At 41.1% G+C, this 12,667-nt stretch overlaps 1 protein-coding gene across 1 annotated transcript; it reads left to right on the top strand.

Moving 5' to 3' along the window:
* The first annotated feature begins 384 nt into the window (after nt 1-384).
* On the top strand, nt 385-5,844 carry LOC149828822 (sulfite exporter TauE/SafE family protein 3-like). Its single transcript, XM_090017746.1, has 13 exons — nt 385-768; nt 887-1,214; nt 1,645-1,804; nt 2,745-2,945; nt 3,053-3,117; nt 3,213-3,237; nt 3,479-3,552; nt 3,636-3,722; nt 3,865-3,915; nt 4,008-4,229; nt 4,604-4,697; nt 4,784-4,924; nt 5,421-5,844. Exons 2-13 carry the CDS (start codon nt 1,008-1,010, stop codon nt 5,498-5,500), a joined length of 1,407 nt encoding a protein of 468 aa, XP_089873872.1. The 5' UTR covers nt 385-768; nt 887-1,007; the 3' UTR covers nt 5,501-5,844.
* Nucleotides 5,845-12,667: the final 6,823 nt, after the last annotated feature.

The raw sequence follows: 12,667 nt of genomic DNA, 5'->3' as shown, positions 1-12,667 counted from the left end.
CGTGTTAGCTCGTTAGGTAGTAAAAAAGTATATTTTACGTGTATTTTTTGTAATTCAAACAAGCCAGCTCGTTTAACTCAGGCTCATTGTGAGCTCAAACTCGGCTTCACTCACCACAAGAATGATCCAGAAGCTGGGCTCTTCCAGCTCGTTTACCAGACCTAGTTACTCGAAGTAAGGTCTCTGGTTAATAGATTGACAGGTTCAGTAACATGTGAATATGACGAATGTCTTTAATCGATAAATAGCAGTCCCTTCTTGTAAATATCAAGTGAAAGATTTTTCTCTTAATGAAATTTCAAGTTTTTATTTTTATTTTTCCAATTCACCCTTTTTTTTATCTTTTCTCGGAACCTGGAGTGCTATAAATCCGGAATCCCAGGGAGAAGAGAGAAGCACCGGAGAAACACAGATTGTCCAAGCTCGACGGCTGTTAATTAAACTTCTCCTTGTTCCTTTGCATTAATTTCCAGATCGCTTGCGTTTCAGATATCTCCGTCTGCTCCTCGCCGGATTTTCTCGCGCTGATATGTAAAAGCGGTTCCTCTTGCACTCGGAACCCCACGAGGTAAATCGGTTTCCACCCATCGAGATTTCGCTGGCGGAGGGTTTTGCAGAAGCTCCTTTCACCATAAATAGTGATTGGTGGCCGGAAGATTGTGACAAGAAGAAGAAGAATAAGGTTCGTCTCCGAGAGACTAAAAGGCTGGAAGCATTTAGCTTCTGAACAATTTGCTGACGGAATTTTCACAAGCTCCGTTCGTAAACGTAAGTGCATGATCTTGTTCTATTATTTTTCCTTCTGATCTGAGATCATCGGACGCTTAGCCTCCTCATCGGGGGTTTCACTTGGAAATTGTTGCTTATAGCTGGGTGTTAAATTCAGGTTCAACTCTGGCGCGAATACTTAACAAAGGCCTAGTTTTGATATCAGAAAGAGCCGCGAGTTTCAAACTTTTAGGAGGAGAAAACGAAGACCCTCGATAGAGTAGATCAAGGTGGGCCAGATGGCGCAAACAGGAGCAGCATGGAGGTCGACTGCAGTGATCGCGCTGGCCTGCGTCTTGGCGTCCGTCATCGTTTCTGCAGAGAGGAACCTGATGCTGCATGACTCGAAGACCGGGGTGAGTTCAGAGCGGGAGAACGATGCTCTGAGGAAGCTCTTAAATTTCTTCTGGCAGCCCAACGTTACTGCTTACCACCATGTTTGGCCCGTGAGTTATTAATTGCTTTCTTCCTTTCTGCTTATCCCTACCCATCGTTTGCTTCTTAGATATCGTTCTTAGCATCCCATTGTCTGATTCATCATTTTTCTTTCCTGATTAACTTCTTCAAGCATTTGGGCTTGATCTGAGGCGCTTGCACAGATAATTGTTGTGAATTATGTCTTGCAAACTTCTCTGAAAGAAGTGAATTTCGAGCCATCTTCATCGTACACGTATTTCACTTTTTTAATCAATCTATTGGCTCAGATTTGCTCCATGCCTGTGCTGTGTAGCCATGAGTCGTACTTCCGTGTCACTTTCTGTTTGATCTTTTTACATCATCTTTTGTCTTTTTATTATTATTATTTTTTTGTTTCCTGCCTTCCTTTTCTTCATGGTGGCAAATCACTGAAATACTTTGCTTTCTGCTTCTGTTCAGGACATGAGATTTGGGTGGAGGATCGTATTGGGCAGCATAATTGGATTCTTTGGGTCAGCATTTGGGAGTGTGGGAGGGGTTGGAGGAGGAGGGATATTCGTTCCCATGCTCACTCTCATCATGGGATTTGACCCCAAGTCTTCCACCGCCCTCTCCAAATGTAAGCACTGCTCCCCACCACTTCCTTCCCTTCGGCTTACGTAAAAGTAAAATAAACTTTTTTTGGCCCATTGCTACGTTCAGATTATTGGAGATAAGTGCACTCATCATGCTTGTGAATGTGGGGTTGTCTTATTTTCGTACGCTGTAAATAATGTAGCAGTGCAAGCGTGAAAGGTCGAGACCTGGGTATGAAAACCGTCCGAACCATTCTCAGAGGATCTGGATCGTATTTGGATCCGGAACTCATTGTGTGATCGAAATGGAAATTCCAGACACAGAAATGTCTCCATAGAACGGATAGTTTGTCAGGTCAATCCTGAACCCAACGCATATCCGTCCCGTTTGCAAACACGGCGATACAAGGCTGGGGCTAGGGGTGTCAATGGGTTGGGTTTGGTTCGGACCCAGGTGGAACCAGACCTGTCCCCCGATTTTCAGCAATGGTATTGGGATAATCGTATCCTTCATAAAAAAAACCACATCCCAACATGATAAGAACTACGTGAACAAGACCCGGACCATACCCGGTAAAATAATATATTTTTAGCAATTTTACATTGAAAATTTGTGGGGTCTTAATAGGAACTTTGGATCGGGCCCAGGTCTGGTATAAAATTTCACAAACTATACTCAACTTCATGTATTAATCGGACCTTCAAGTCCGGACCCAGGTCTTAATCGGGTCTTCTTATTTATCACCGTACCTGAACCTTATAGGGTTTGGTATGGGTCGGGGTTCGGGTAAACCCAACCGGTTGACACCCCTAGGTGGGGCCCGAACACTGAGTTTGCTCTCAGTTTCCTAGGCATGTTGTTCTAATTATGCTGCCTAGAACACTGGATCTGCTTCCAAGTGAACGAACGGGTCTTCCAGTAGAAAAGGAGTCCAGTACATAACCCAGAAAATAATTCAAGATTATGGGGTTTTTCTCCAACAGGTATGATCGTGGGTTCAGCAGGATCGACTGTTTATTACAACCTGCGGCTCCGGCATCCGACGCTGCCATTGCCCATCATCGATTACGACTTGGCTCTACTCTTCCAACCCATGCTCATGCTGGGAATCAGTATCGGTGTTGCTTTCAATGTCGTTTTTTCCGAATGGATGCTTACTGTATTGCTCATCATCATCTTCATGAGTAAGTCTTTGTGCCACCCATATACACATTGCCATGCTTTTATTCAAGTTAAGTATACAGTTGCAGTGAATGTTAATGCATGTGTCGATGGTTTGCATTTTAATCAGTTACGTCCACAAAAGCTTTCCGTAAAGGCGTTGAAACATGGAAGAAAGAAACCAAATCGAAAAAAGTATGTACATTAAATACTTGCTAATTATTGACTTTTACTTCAATTGGGTTAATTTCATGACATGGACTGAGTAAACTGCTATTGTTTGATTTCAGGCTGTCAAAGCTGCTAAAGAAAGTGGTAAGTTGGTCAGCTTCTTCTGTGATTGCAATAAAATCCCAAAAGCCTGTGTTGTCCGTTTCCATGACCCCTAGAACGGGTTGGAAACTCAGTCTTAGTAGCTTGCTTGATGAGGATATCACCTCAATCAGGCATCATCACAGATTCACTCTGCATGCTTTCTAGAACTTGATGTTCTTCATCTCACTTCCCTGAGGAAAAAAAAAAGGTATTCATCTCATTTCCTTTTGTGTGTTTGCAGAAAGTGAGGATGCGGAATCTGGTGGCCAAACTAATGGCATGAAAACAGAGCGCAAAGAATCTGGAGATTCAAGTGTGAGTTTTCATTATAACTTTATCTCTCTCTTCCAATTTCCAAATATTAGTAGTTCTCATTGCTGAGACCTTTGGGTTTCCAGGTTTCTATCATAGAGAATGTCAGATGGAAGGAACTCTCCATTCTCGTCTTTATATGGGTTGCATTTCTTGCCTTCCAGGTTTCAAAGGTTTGTTATCAAGTCAGATTGTCTTTCCCCTCCAGTGTCACCATTGAAGTTTAGGCTTATGTGCATATGTGAATTCGATGCTTCCTCAACTGGATCTATATCTCCGAACCCACTAATTCTTTTTATTACATTCCAAGTGCAGAATTACACAAGAACATGCTCGGCGTTGTATTGGGTTTTAAACCTACTTCAGGTTAGCTACGTAGCATATTAGTGCTATACAAGTTTGTTAGTCATTTGAATGGTAGGTGGGTAATGAATAATGGTGCATAGTAATGTCCTCAGGTCCCTGTTGCTGTTGGGGTATCGCTCTTTGAAGTTGTCAGCTTATACAAAGGAAGGAGAGCCATAGCATCCTTGGGCGAAGAAGTGAGAGACTGGAAAATCCATAAGCTGGTCCTATACTGTTTTATTGGCATGATAGCTGGTATGTTTGGTGGACTGCTTGGTCTAGGAGGAGGCTTCATCTTGGGTCCTCTGTTCCTAGAGATGGGTATACCCCCTCAGGTATCTCACAACATTTTTTGCCTTTCATATAGTGAAGATTTTGTCTTCAAACATTTGCACCCAAGTTAACATCTTCCTCTAGGCAAAATTTACCCAAGTGTCACATTCTACCATCATCCAGCATGTGTTCCAAGTCTATATGGTTCTATGAACAAAATAAACCGCACCCTCTTACAGGAATCAAGCATTACTGCCATTTTTACCATGAGTTTCTCTATGTGTTGTGTTCATGCGTGTGTGGGTCTGTGCATGGGTTTCTGTATTTTTATTATAGATAAAAATGTAGTATTTTCATTTCCCTTCAATTCCCAGTTCATCTAGCGATCGCTTCTGCAAAGGCTCCTACTAACCAAGGTACTTACTTTCTGTCACAGGTTGCAAGCGCTACAGCAACCTTTGCCATGGCTTTCTCCTCATCCATGTCTGTTATAGAGTACTATCTTCTAAAACGGTTCCCTGTCCCATACGGTATGAATGATGAGGATCGTTTTCATTATTCTTGAAGCTGTGAAAGTTGCTTTGACTGAAGAATTCTTTTTATTGTTGTATGCCAGCACTGTATTTCGTTGCTGTCTCCATAATAGCTGCATTCGTGGGACAACATTTTGCAAGAAAAGTGATCAATATCTTGGGGAGAGCGTCTCTCATCATCTTCGTTTTGGCTTCCACAATTTTTGTTAGTGCAATCTCACTGGGTAAGATTTTAAGACCCTCCTATGTGGGTTTGATGTACACACAACCATTGATTTTTTTTTTCTTTTTCTTTTTTTCTTCATAAACGCATGCATGTTCAGACATGCCCAAACTTCTCCACTCTGTTTTGGAAATGTTTTTTTCATGGTAACAAAGCCTTCCTGGTTTTATTATTACTAGGGATTATAACACAGGATTTCTTCTAAAATTCAATCAATTAAGTTGGACAACTAAAGACATTCATTCCCTATTGAGTGGTTGAAATAGTTGGCCAAGTTGTTTGATTCTTTGAGAATCAACTAAGCACATTTGAGACGTACAGAGTGATGTGAATGTGTTGATTTATTTAATTTTGTGCATGTAGTATTTGTTGTGTCTGTTCTCATAGGGTGCACTTAACCATACCCATTCACCTGTATTCACACTAAGAATTGATCATGTGTATGCAGTATAACTCTTTATTTAGTTGCCTTTTTGAGATGGAATTTATTTGTACAGGTGGTGTTGGAATATCAAACATGATCCATAAGATTGAAAATCATATGTACATGGGATTTGAGAACTTGTGCTCATACTAGCAAAGAGAAGAATGAAGGGGAAAAGGAAGGATTGCCTTCTTAATCTTCACCACATTCACAGCTCTTCTCCAAATCTAATGTTTTGAGATCAATTTATGTTGAATATCAGCTTCAAAAGTTTTGCAAAGATACGACACGACTTCTCATGTATAGTCGTGTCTCTTTATGGGGGTATATTAGTTTAAGTTGCAACTTTCAGAAATTGTTGTATAAGAGGTGCGCTTTTGAAGGGATGTATCCATTACTAATGGGGGGTGTTCATTAGTGCGCACATCATTTCATTGTTTGTTATAAGTGATACTTAGTATCTTGGCAATAACATAATTAGTTTTTTTTTTAGCAAATATATGTTCTTCTTTACAAGAGTCCTAAACTCAAAGAGCAACAAATACCAATCGACTCCAAGCATTGCTTGAATTTGGCAACTGGGAGAGACTTTGTTAACATGTCTGCTGGATTGTCTACAGTACCAGTTTTTTTTTATATGACCGTGTATAATAAACTCTTGAATTAAATGCTACCTAGCATCCATATGTTTCATCCTGTCAAGATAAATATAATCTTTGGTCAATTGAATAGCACTCCCTAAACAATAATTAACTCTCGACCCAGACTAAGCTCATGTTGACATCCAAAATTTTATGGGTTCCCACCATTGGCCTCAACACACTAGAGTCATTTTCTCCACTTTTCAAAGACCTTACATGTGAACTTGAAGTATTTTCATTACAACGAGTGAAATACTTTGTGAAAGAACAATTCTGCAAAGCTTGACGAGCTAATCTGGGCACACTTCCCTCAAAATGCATTCACATACCAAGTGAGAGAAGAACCTTAGACATTCTCACAACCCTCTCATCAAAGGTATTTCTATATCCTCGTTTGACGAGATATTTTTTCAGAAAAAATTTCTAGAGGTTTTCAATGTTTTCAATCTTTTCAAAGGAAAATCCAGTTTACCACAGTTTTTACCCATGAAAAACCATCCTCAACAACATTCAAAGTAGAAGTTCCTAGTTTTCCAACAAGCCAAAAATCACCTCCCCATCTAATGTTACAGTAAAAGTAATGGCTAAAACATGGTTTTGGATTTTGAAATAACTTGTTTGAAAAATATGGCACATTTGAGGGTAATTTTAACATTTTAAATGATTAAATTTGGTCATGAGCCAAAAGAGATTTTGTAGAGGAGGATGTTTGCTTTTCAATGCACTAAATCTCTTATCAAATAGATTTATAAATCCCAAGATATAGGCTATTTTCTGCTGCCTATCGGAATGACCCAAAACCAACCAGCGCATGTGGGTACCACTGGAGCGGACCTGATCAATGCTAGTGGGGCAGTGTGCCCCACTAGCACCAATCCAAGTCAGCACCAGTGGGTCTCACTGGCTCCAATCTAGTCAGCATCAGTGGATCCACTGGCACTCACCGGGTCAGTTCCAATGGGCTCACTAGTGTCGATTTGGGGGCCTACTGGCACTGATTTGGGTAGTACCAATGGCCTTGTTGGGGCCAATTTGGGCAGCATCAATGGGTCTCACTGATTTAGGTAGTGCCAATGCCTTTGCTAGCGCCAATTTGGGCAGCATTAGTGGGTCCCACTTGAGCCCAGTTGGCCGATGGCAATGTGAAACATTGGCTCTAACCGGCTGGTGCAAGTGTGTACCACTGATGCTAACCTAATCGGCACTAGTGTTGAGGTCAGTAGTTGATACCTCGCCCAAGATCTCATGCCGCTACTCATTACAACACGTGCACCTTGCACACTTAGCCACAAAGGGCTATCTAGCACATGCAGGCGATGTTTACACTTAATGTAGAAGCTTCAACGCACACAGGCGCTGCATAAATTGGCACAAGCGCCAGGCATTGTGATGCTGCGCACATAGGCGCTACTGCAAACCAGTGCGCACAGTCTATACACACGAGTTGCGGTTGTCGTTAGATGCTGCAGGCTCTCGGTCAGGACATCTGGGCAGATCTGGCATAAATATAGGCACAGTTGTAAAACACTGAAGAAATGATGATCAAGTACAGATGCACTTATCTCAGCTCAGTAATTTGGTGCAGTGAGCAAAAGCTCATCTGACATCGGTCGCGTAAGGAGCATGAGTAGTAAATCACTGTGTGCTATGCCAAGTGATGCAGATTATGGAAGTAGAAGTCTTCCAGGTCTACGGCTCATGCTCAGCAGTGATCTGCACTAGATTTAAACGACAATCTACAGTCAAATTGTCATTTGAGGATATGAGATCAAGATCGTGTAAATGCACTCATCTGATCGTGTAGTATTGACGATCAAGAGTGTGGAAGCTCTTAGATACGTTTGAGCTTATGATCAGATTTAGCATTCGGTCTACAGCTTGCGATATGCATTAGCCTTGGCCAAATTCGGTGCAACAGCTAGAGATCAGAGGCTCGATAGAAGTAGAAACACATGAGTGAATAGGATTTCCTAAGCTAACTTGCCTAACTAATCGAATCTCCTAAGTAGTACTAGATCTAAAAGCTAACTCTAAAATCTAGAGATAAGAGAAATCTAAATTCCATTCATCAAATATCATAATAAGCAATTACAAATGAAATGCACTATTTATAGAGATTACATGTTCAGGAGCGCTTTAGAAAGGGGCGGTCTATACTTTAAAACTCATGGTTGACATCCTTTTTCATGCAGCTGAGACCGTGCCCACCATGGACTTCTTCAAGCTAGTTGGCACACATGTGGTGCACATGTGCTCCCTGCACACATGTTGGACTGGGCGGCGTGTGTGTGTGGGTGTCTTCTTCATGCAGTTGGCTATTGGCATGCGTGTGAGCCTGTGCCGGCTGCATGCGCATAATCGAATGTGCATCATTCTCTCCCTCTTGAAAACTTCCTAGTGCTTGATGAAAGAAATCTGAAAATCTCTTGTGATCCTTGAAATCCCACCCTCTAGTGGTCGTGTCTTCTCCCTCGTGACCTCCTCTTGAAGTATGGAAATGTTCCATTATTTCTTTGAGAATAAGTGAGTCTTCACTTTGAACATGATCCATTTGTTCCCCGAATAAAAATGTAACCTTTGATATGACCATAAGAAAATCCTCTTCTAGTCTTCTAGACAATGTATCAACTACTATGTTTTCCTTTCTTTTCTTGTATTTAATTTCAAAATCATAGCCAAATAATTTGGTCCACCATTTTTGTTGAAGCGGTGTTGACACCCTTTGTTGTAGAATGTATTTTAGGTTTTGATGATCCGTTTGGATAGCGAAATGTCACCCAAGCAAGTAGGATCTCTACTTCTCAATAGCCAAGATAATAGCTAGTAGTTCTTTCTCATAAGTGGAGAAAGCTCTGCTTTTTTCAAAAAGAGCCTTGCTAAAATAGGCCAATGGATGCCCCTCTTGCATTAATATTGTCCTAATTCCAATGTCATAAGCATCAGTCTCAAACATGAATACCTTATTGAAATTGGGATGACCGAGGATGGATGCTTCTACCATAGCTCTCTTGAGATTTTGAAAGGCTTGTTCGACCCCTTCATTCCACCCCATGAATTCTATTTCAATAATAAAATGAGTGGTTGAGGGATGATTCCGTAATTCCAAATGAGTCTTCTATAGTATCTCGTAAGACCCAAAAAGCCTATAAAAGCTTTAATAGAATGAGAAGTAGGCCAATTAGTCATGGCCTCAATTTTATCTAGGTCGGTACTCATCCATTGACCACAATGTGGCCAAGGTATGACACTCTTCCTTGCTTAAAACTACATTTGCTTCTCTTGGAGAATAGAGTGTGTTCTCTTAGAACTTTCAAGACTTGTCGCAAGTGCTCTAAGTGTTCCTTCTATGAAGAACTATAGACCAAAATATTGTCAAAGAATACAAGAACAAACTTTTTCAATATTAGTCTAAAAATGCCATTCATTGTGCATTGGAAGGTGGCTATAGCATTTGACAACCCAAATGGCATCACTAGAAACTCATAGTGGCCATCATGAGTGCAAAAAGCTCTCTTGGCTATGTCATCATTAGCTATTCTGATTTGGTGGTAGCCAGCTCTTAAATTAAGTTTTGGAAAATACTTTGCCCCAAACAATTCATCCAATAACTCATCAATTACTAGTATTAGATGCTTGTCATTAAGGGTTACTTCGTTCAACCCTATAATCAATATAAAATTGCCATGTTTTGTTTTTCTTGCTTATAAGAAAAATCGATGAAGAATGGACACTTGAACTTGGTCGGATGGTGTTACTCTCAAGCATCTCTTATACTGGTTTTTTTATTTCAGCCTTTTTTGCAAAAGCATACTGATATGGTCTTATACTAATCAGACATTGCCCCAAAAATAGATGGATGTGGTGGTCTTGTGTTAGTATTGCATGTAGCCCCTTCAATTCTTTAAAAACTTCTTTGTATGTATCCAATAGAGCATTCATGTTCGATGGTAATTCACTCAAAGGATTTGGTTCCTCATTTGGAGTCACCGAATATGCCACACATATCATGGCCATATGAGTAGCCCTGTATATTTTGAGAGCTTCTTCACTATCTACCACCTCTCCACTTTGAGTGTTATTGGCTTTTAAAACCATGGACTTCTTTGCCTTGATGAATGACAGTTTCATGTTCAAGAAATCCCATGTCACGCTCCCTAATGACCTCAACCAACACATTCCAAGAACAATGTTTGCCCCATGCATTAGAAGAAAAAATAAGCTAAGTCTAAATTGTGACCCCTACAAATTTAGCTCCACATCCATGCAAAGCTGCCAACACTTGAGATGACTATCATCTCCTACCATGACATCAAATTGTGGATGCAAATGTAGTTTGCATTTGAACCTTGGCACTAAGTCTCCTCGCACAAAATTATGAGTAGATCCCGTATCAATTAGGACCTCTACTCTCTTTTCCAAAATAGTGTTGGACACTCTTATAGAGTTAGATGTGACTTTGCCTCCCAATGCATAGTCCACTAACCTCTTAGATGAATTCAGACTCTTCCAAGATTGGTTCTTCCTCTTCATTCGAGTTTTCATCCAACTCATCTTCTATAACAATTAAGCACTTAAGTTCTTTTATTTTGCATTTATGTCTCACTTTTCATTCTTCTTTATAAACAAAACAAAGGCCTTTTCTTTTAAGTTCATCAATTTGGGCTTGTGAAAGATGTTTGGTTCTAGTGTTTGAACCATACTGAAATTTCACTCACTTGTTTGGCATTGCCTTTACATGTTGCTTAGTACCGAGATTAGGGTTTGAGAAACTCTTGTGAATTCTCTACATTCATCTTTGCTTTTATAAAATAACCCTCACTTGCATATAACACTCTTTGAGTGTGTGAGGGTTTTGAGCTAGCAACTCATTTTGGATTTCATCTTTCAATCCTCCAAGGAATGCACTAAAAAGAGCATCATCGTTTCAAGCATCATACAAGGAACAAAGATCCTTAAATTAAGCTTGATATTCTTGGACCAAACTCGTTTGGCAGATTTGTTTCATTTACACTCTGTAGTTTGTGTGAGGAGTTGGTCCAAATCACTTGAGCAACTCTCGCTCGAGAACATCCCATGTTAGTTGACCATGTCTTTGGTCATACCAACGAAACCATCTTAAGGCCTTGCCTTCCAAGTTCATGACCGTGCACCTCACTTTGTATACTTGACCTACGTTATGTCTTATGAAGTATTGTCTAACTTTGTAAACTCAATCTAATGGGTCTTTGCCAAAAAAGATTGGAAATTGCATTTTGATAGATCTCGGCATGGTTTGAGCATACTCATGGCATTCGTTTTGCATTGGCATGTGCAGGTAATTCGATGTGTGATGTGCACCATAAGGTGAATGCATGTGACTCATGCATGGACCCATCTTGTCAAATGCCCCATAAGCTTGAGCATTGGGCTCAAAATCATGCTCTCTGGAATGCACACTATGTTGTTCGGATCCTTGCCTTAACCTATTGTGCTGGTCATTCCCATCCAAGATTGTTTCTGCAAGTGCGGGCACACCATGAACTTGGGTGTTGTGTGTGTGCAAGCCTTGCTGAAAATCCCCCTGCGCAAAGTTGTCTTGAGTGTATGCGCATGGCGCCCTAAAAAAAGCCTCCTTGCGCCCAATTGCCTTGCGCAGGCAAAAACAGCGTGTAGGCACCCGATAGAAAACCTCCCTACGCTTGGCTGCCTTGCATAGACGCACGTGGTGCATAGCCGCCTGACAGAAAACCTCCCTGTGCCCAATTATTGTGCGCAGTCACACGCGACATGTAGGCGCTTTGTGTTGCATGAGTGTGCGTGAGCATCACAAGCACCTAGTGTTGGCACATCATGCATTGCATGCATGCGTGTGCGTGTGTGCCTTGCACGTGCATTGCATGTGCATAAGTCTTCTACTACGGTGCGCTTTGCACTGGTTAAATTCTTGTGTGCACACCTTATGTAAATCCATTTGCAACCTGATCATGCATAGGCCACTGGACACTGGCCACTAGCCTTCATTTCACTCAACAATTATGCAAGTTGTTACTATACTCCCATCAATTGTGTCTCTATGCCGCTCATACATCCATCCACGGTGGTAACTTTCTCCTCTAGCGAACTGACGCAGATTGAAGTACTTTTGAGATTTTCTTTGAACCTTTGCTACAGTTGTTTCATGGCTCTGTCCTTTATCGGAGTGGCCTTTGATGACATGACTGCTCTGATACCACTTGTTGAGGCTGGTAGTTGATACTTCACCCAAGATATCATGTCGCTACTCATTATAATAGGCACACCTTGCGCACTTAGCCACAAACGACTATCTAGCGCACACATGCGCTAGTTTATACTTAATGCTTCAACTCATGCAGACATTGTAGACAAGCGCTTAACCTCTATATGCATGTAGGCATGAAGCATTGTGATGTTGCACACACAGGCTCTACTGCAGACCAGTGTGCACAAGCTGTGCACATGAGCTGCGGTTACCACGTGATGATGTAGGCTCTTGGTCAGGATGTCTGGGCAGATCCAACATAAGTATTGGTAGATTGCATTATATAGTTGTAAAACACTGAAGAAATGATGATCAAGTGCGGATGCTCTTATCTCAACTTAGTAATTTGGTGTAGTGAGCAAAAGCCAGTCCGACACCGGTCATGTAAAGAGCATGAGTGGTAAATCATTGTGTGCTATG

This window comes from Nuphar pumila, chromosome 9 (assembly GCF_984573655.1).
Source record: "Nuphar pumila chromosome 9, dmNupPumi1.hap1.1, whole genome shotgun sequence".
In the NCBI taxonomy this organism is placed as follows: Eukaryota; Viridiplantae; Streptophyta; class Magnoliopsida; order Nymphaeales; family Nymphaeaceae; genus Nuphar; species Nuphar pumila.
The sequence above is the reverse complement of the archived record's forward strand: the minus strand, read 5'-3'. Positions and strand labels throughout refer to the sequence as shown.

Bases quoted from the DNA above. Each gene is read 5' to 3' on its own strand.
- LOC149828822 (XM_090017746.1), top strand. From the start codon at position 1,008: ATGGCGCAAACAGGAGCAGCATGGAGGTCGACTGCAGTGATCGCGCTG. The intron at 1,805-2,744 runs GTAAGCACTGCT...TTTCTCCAACAG, and splicing joins TTCCACCGCCCTCTCCAAAT to GTATGATCGTGGGTTCAGCA. The intron at 3,553-3,635 runs GTGAGTTTTCAT...TTGGGTTTCCAG, and splicing joins AAGAATCTGGAGATTCAAGT to GTTTCTATCATAGAGAATGT.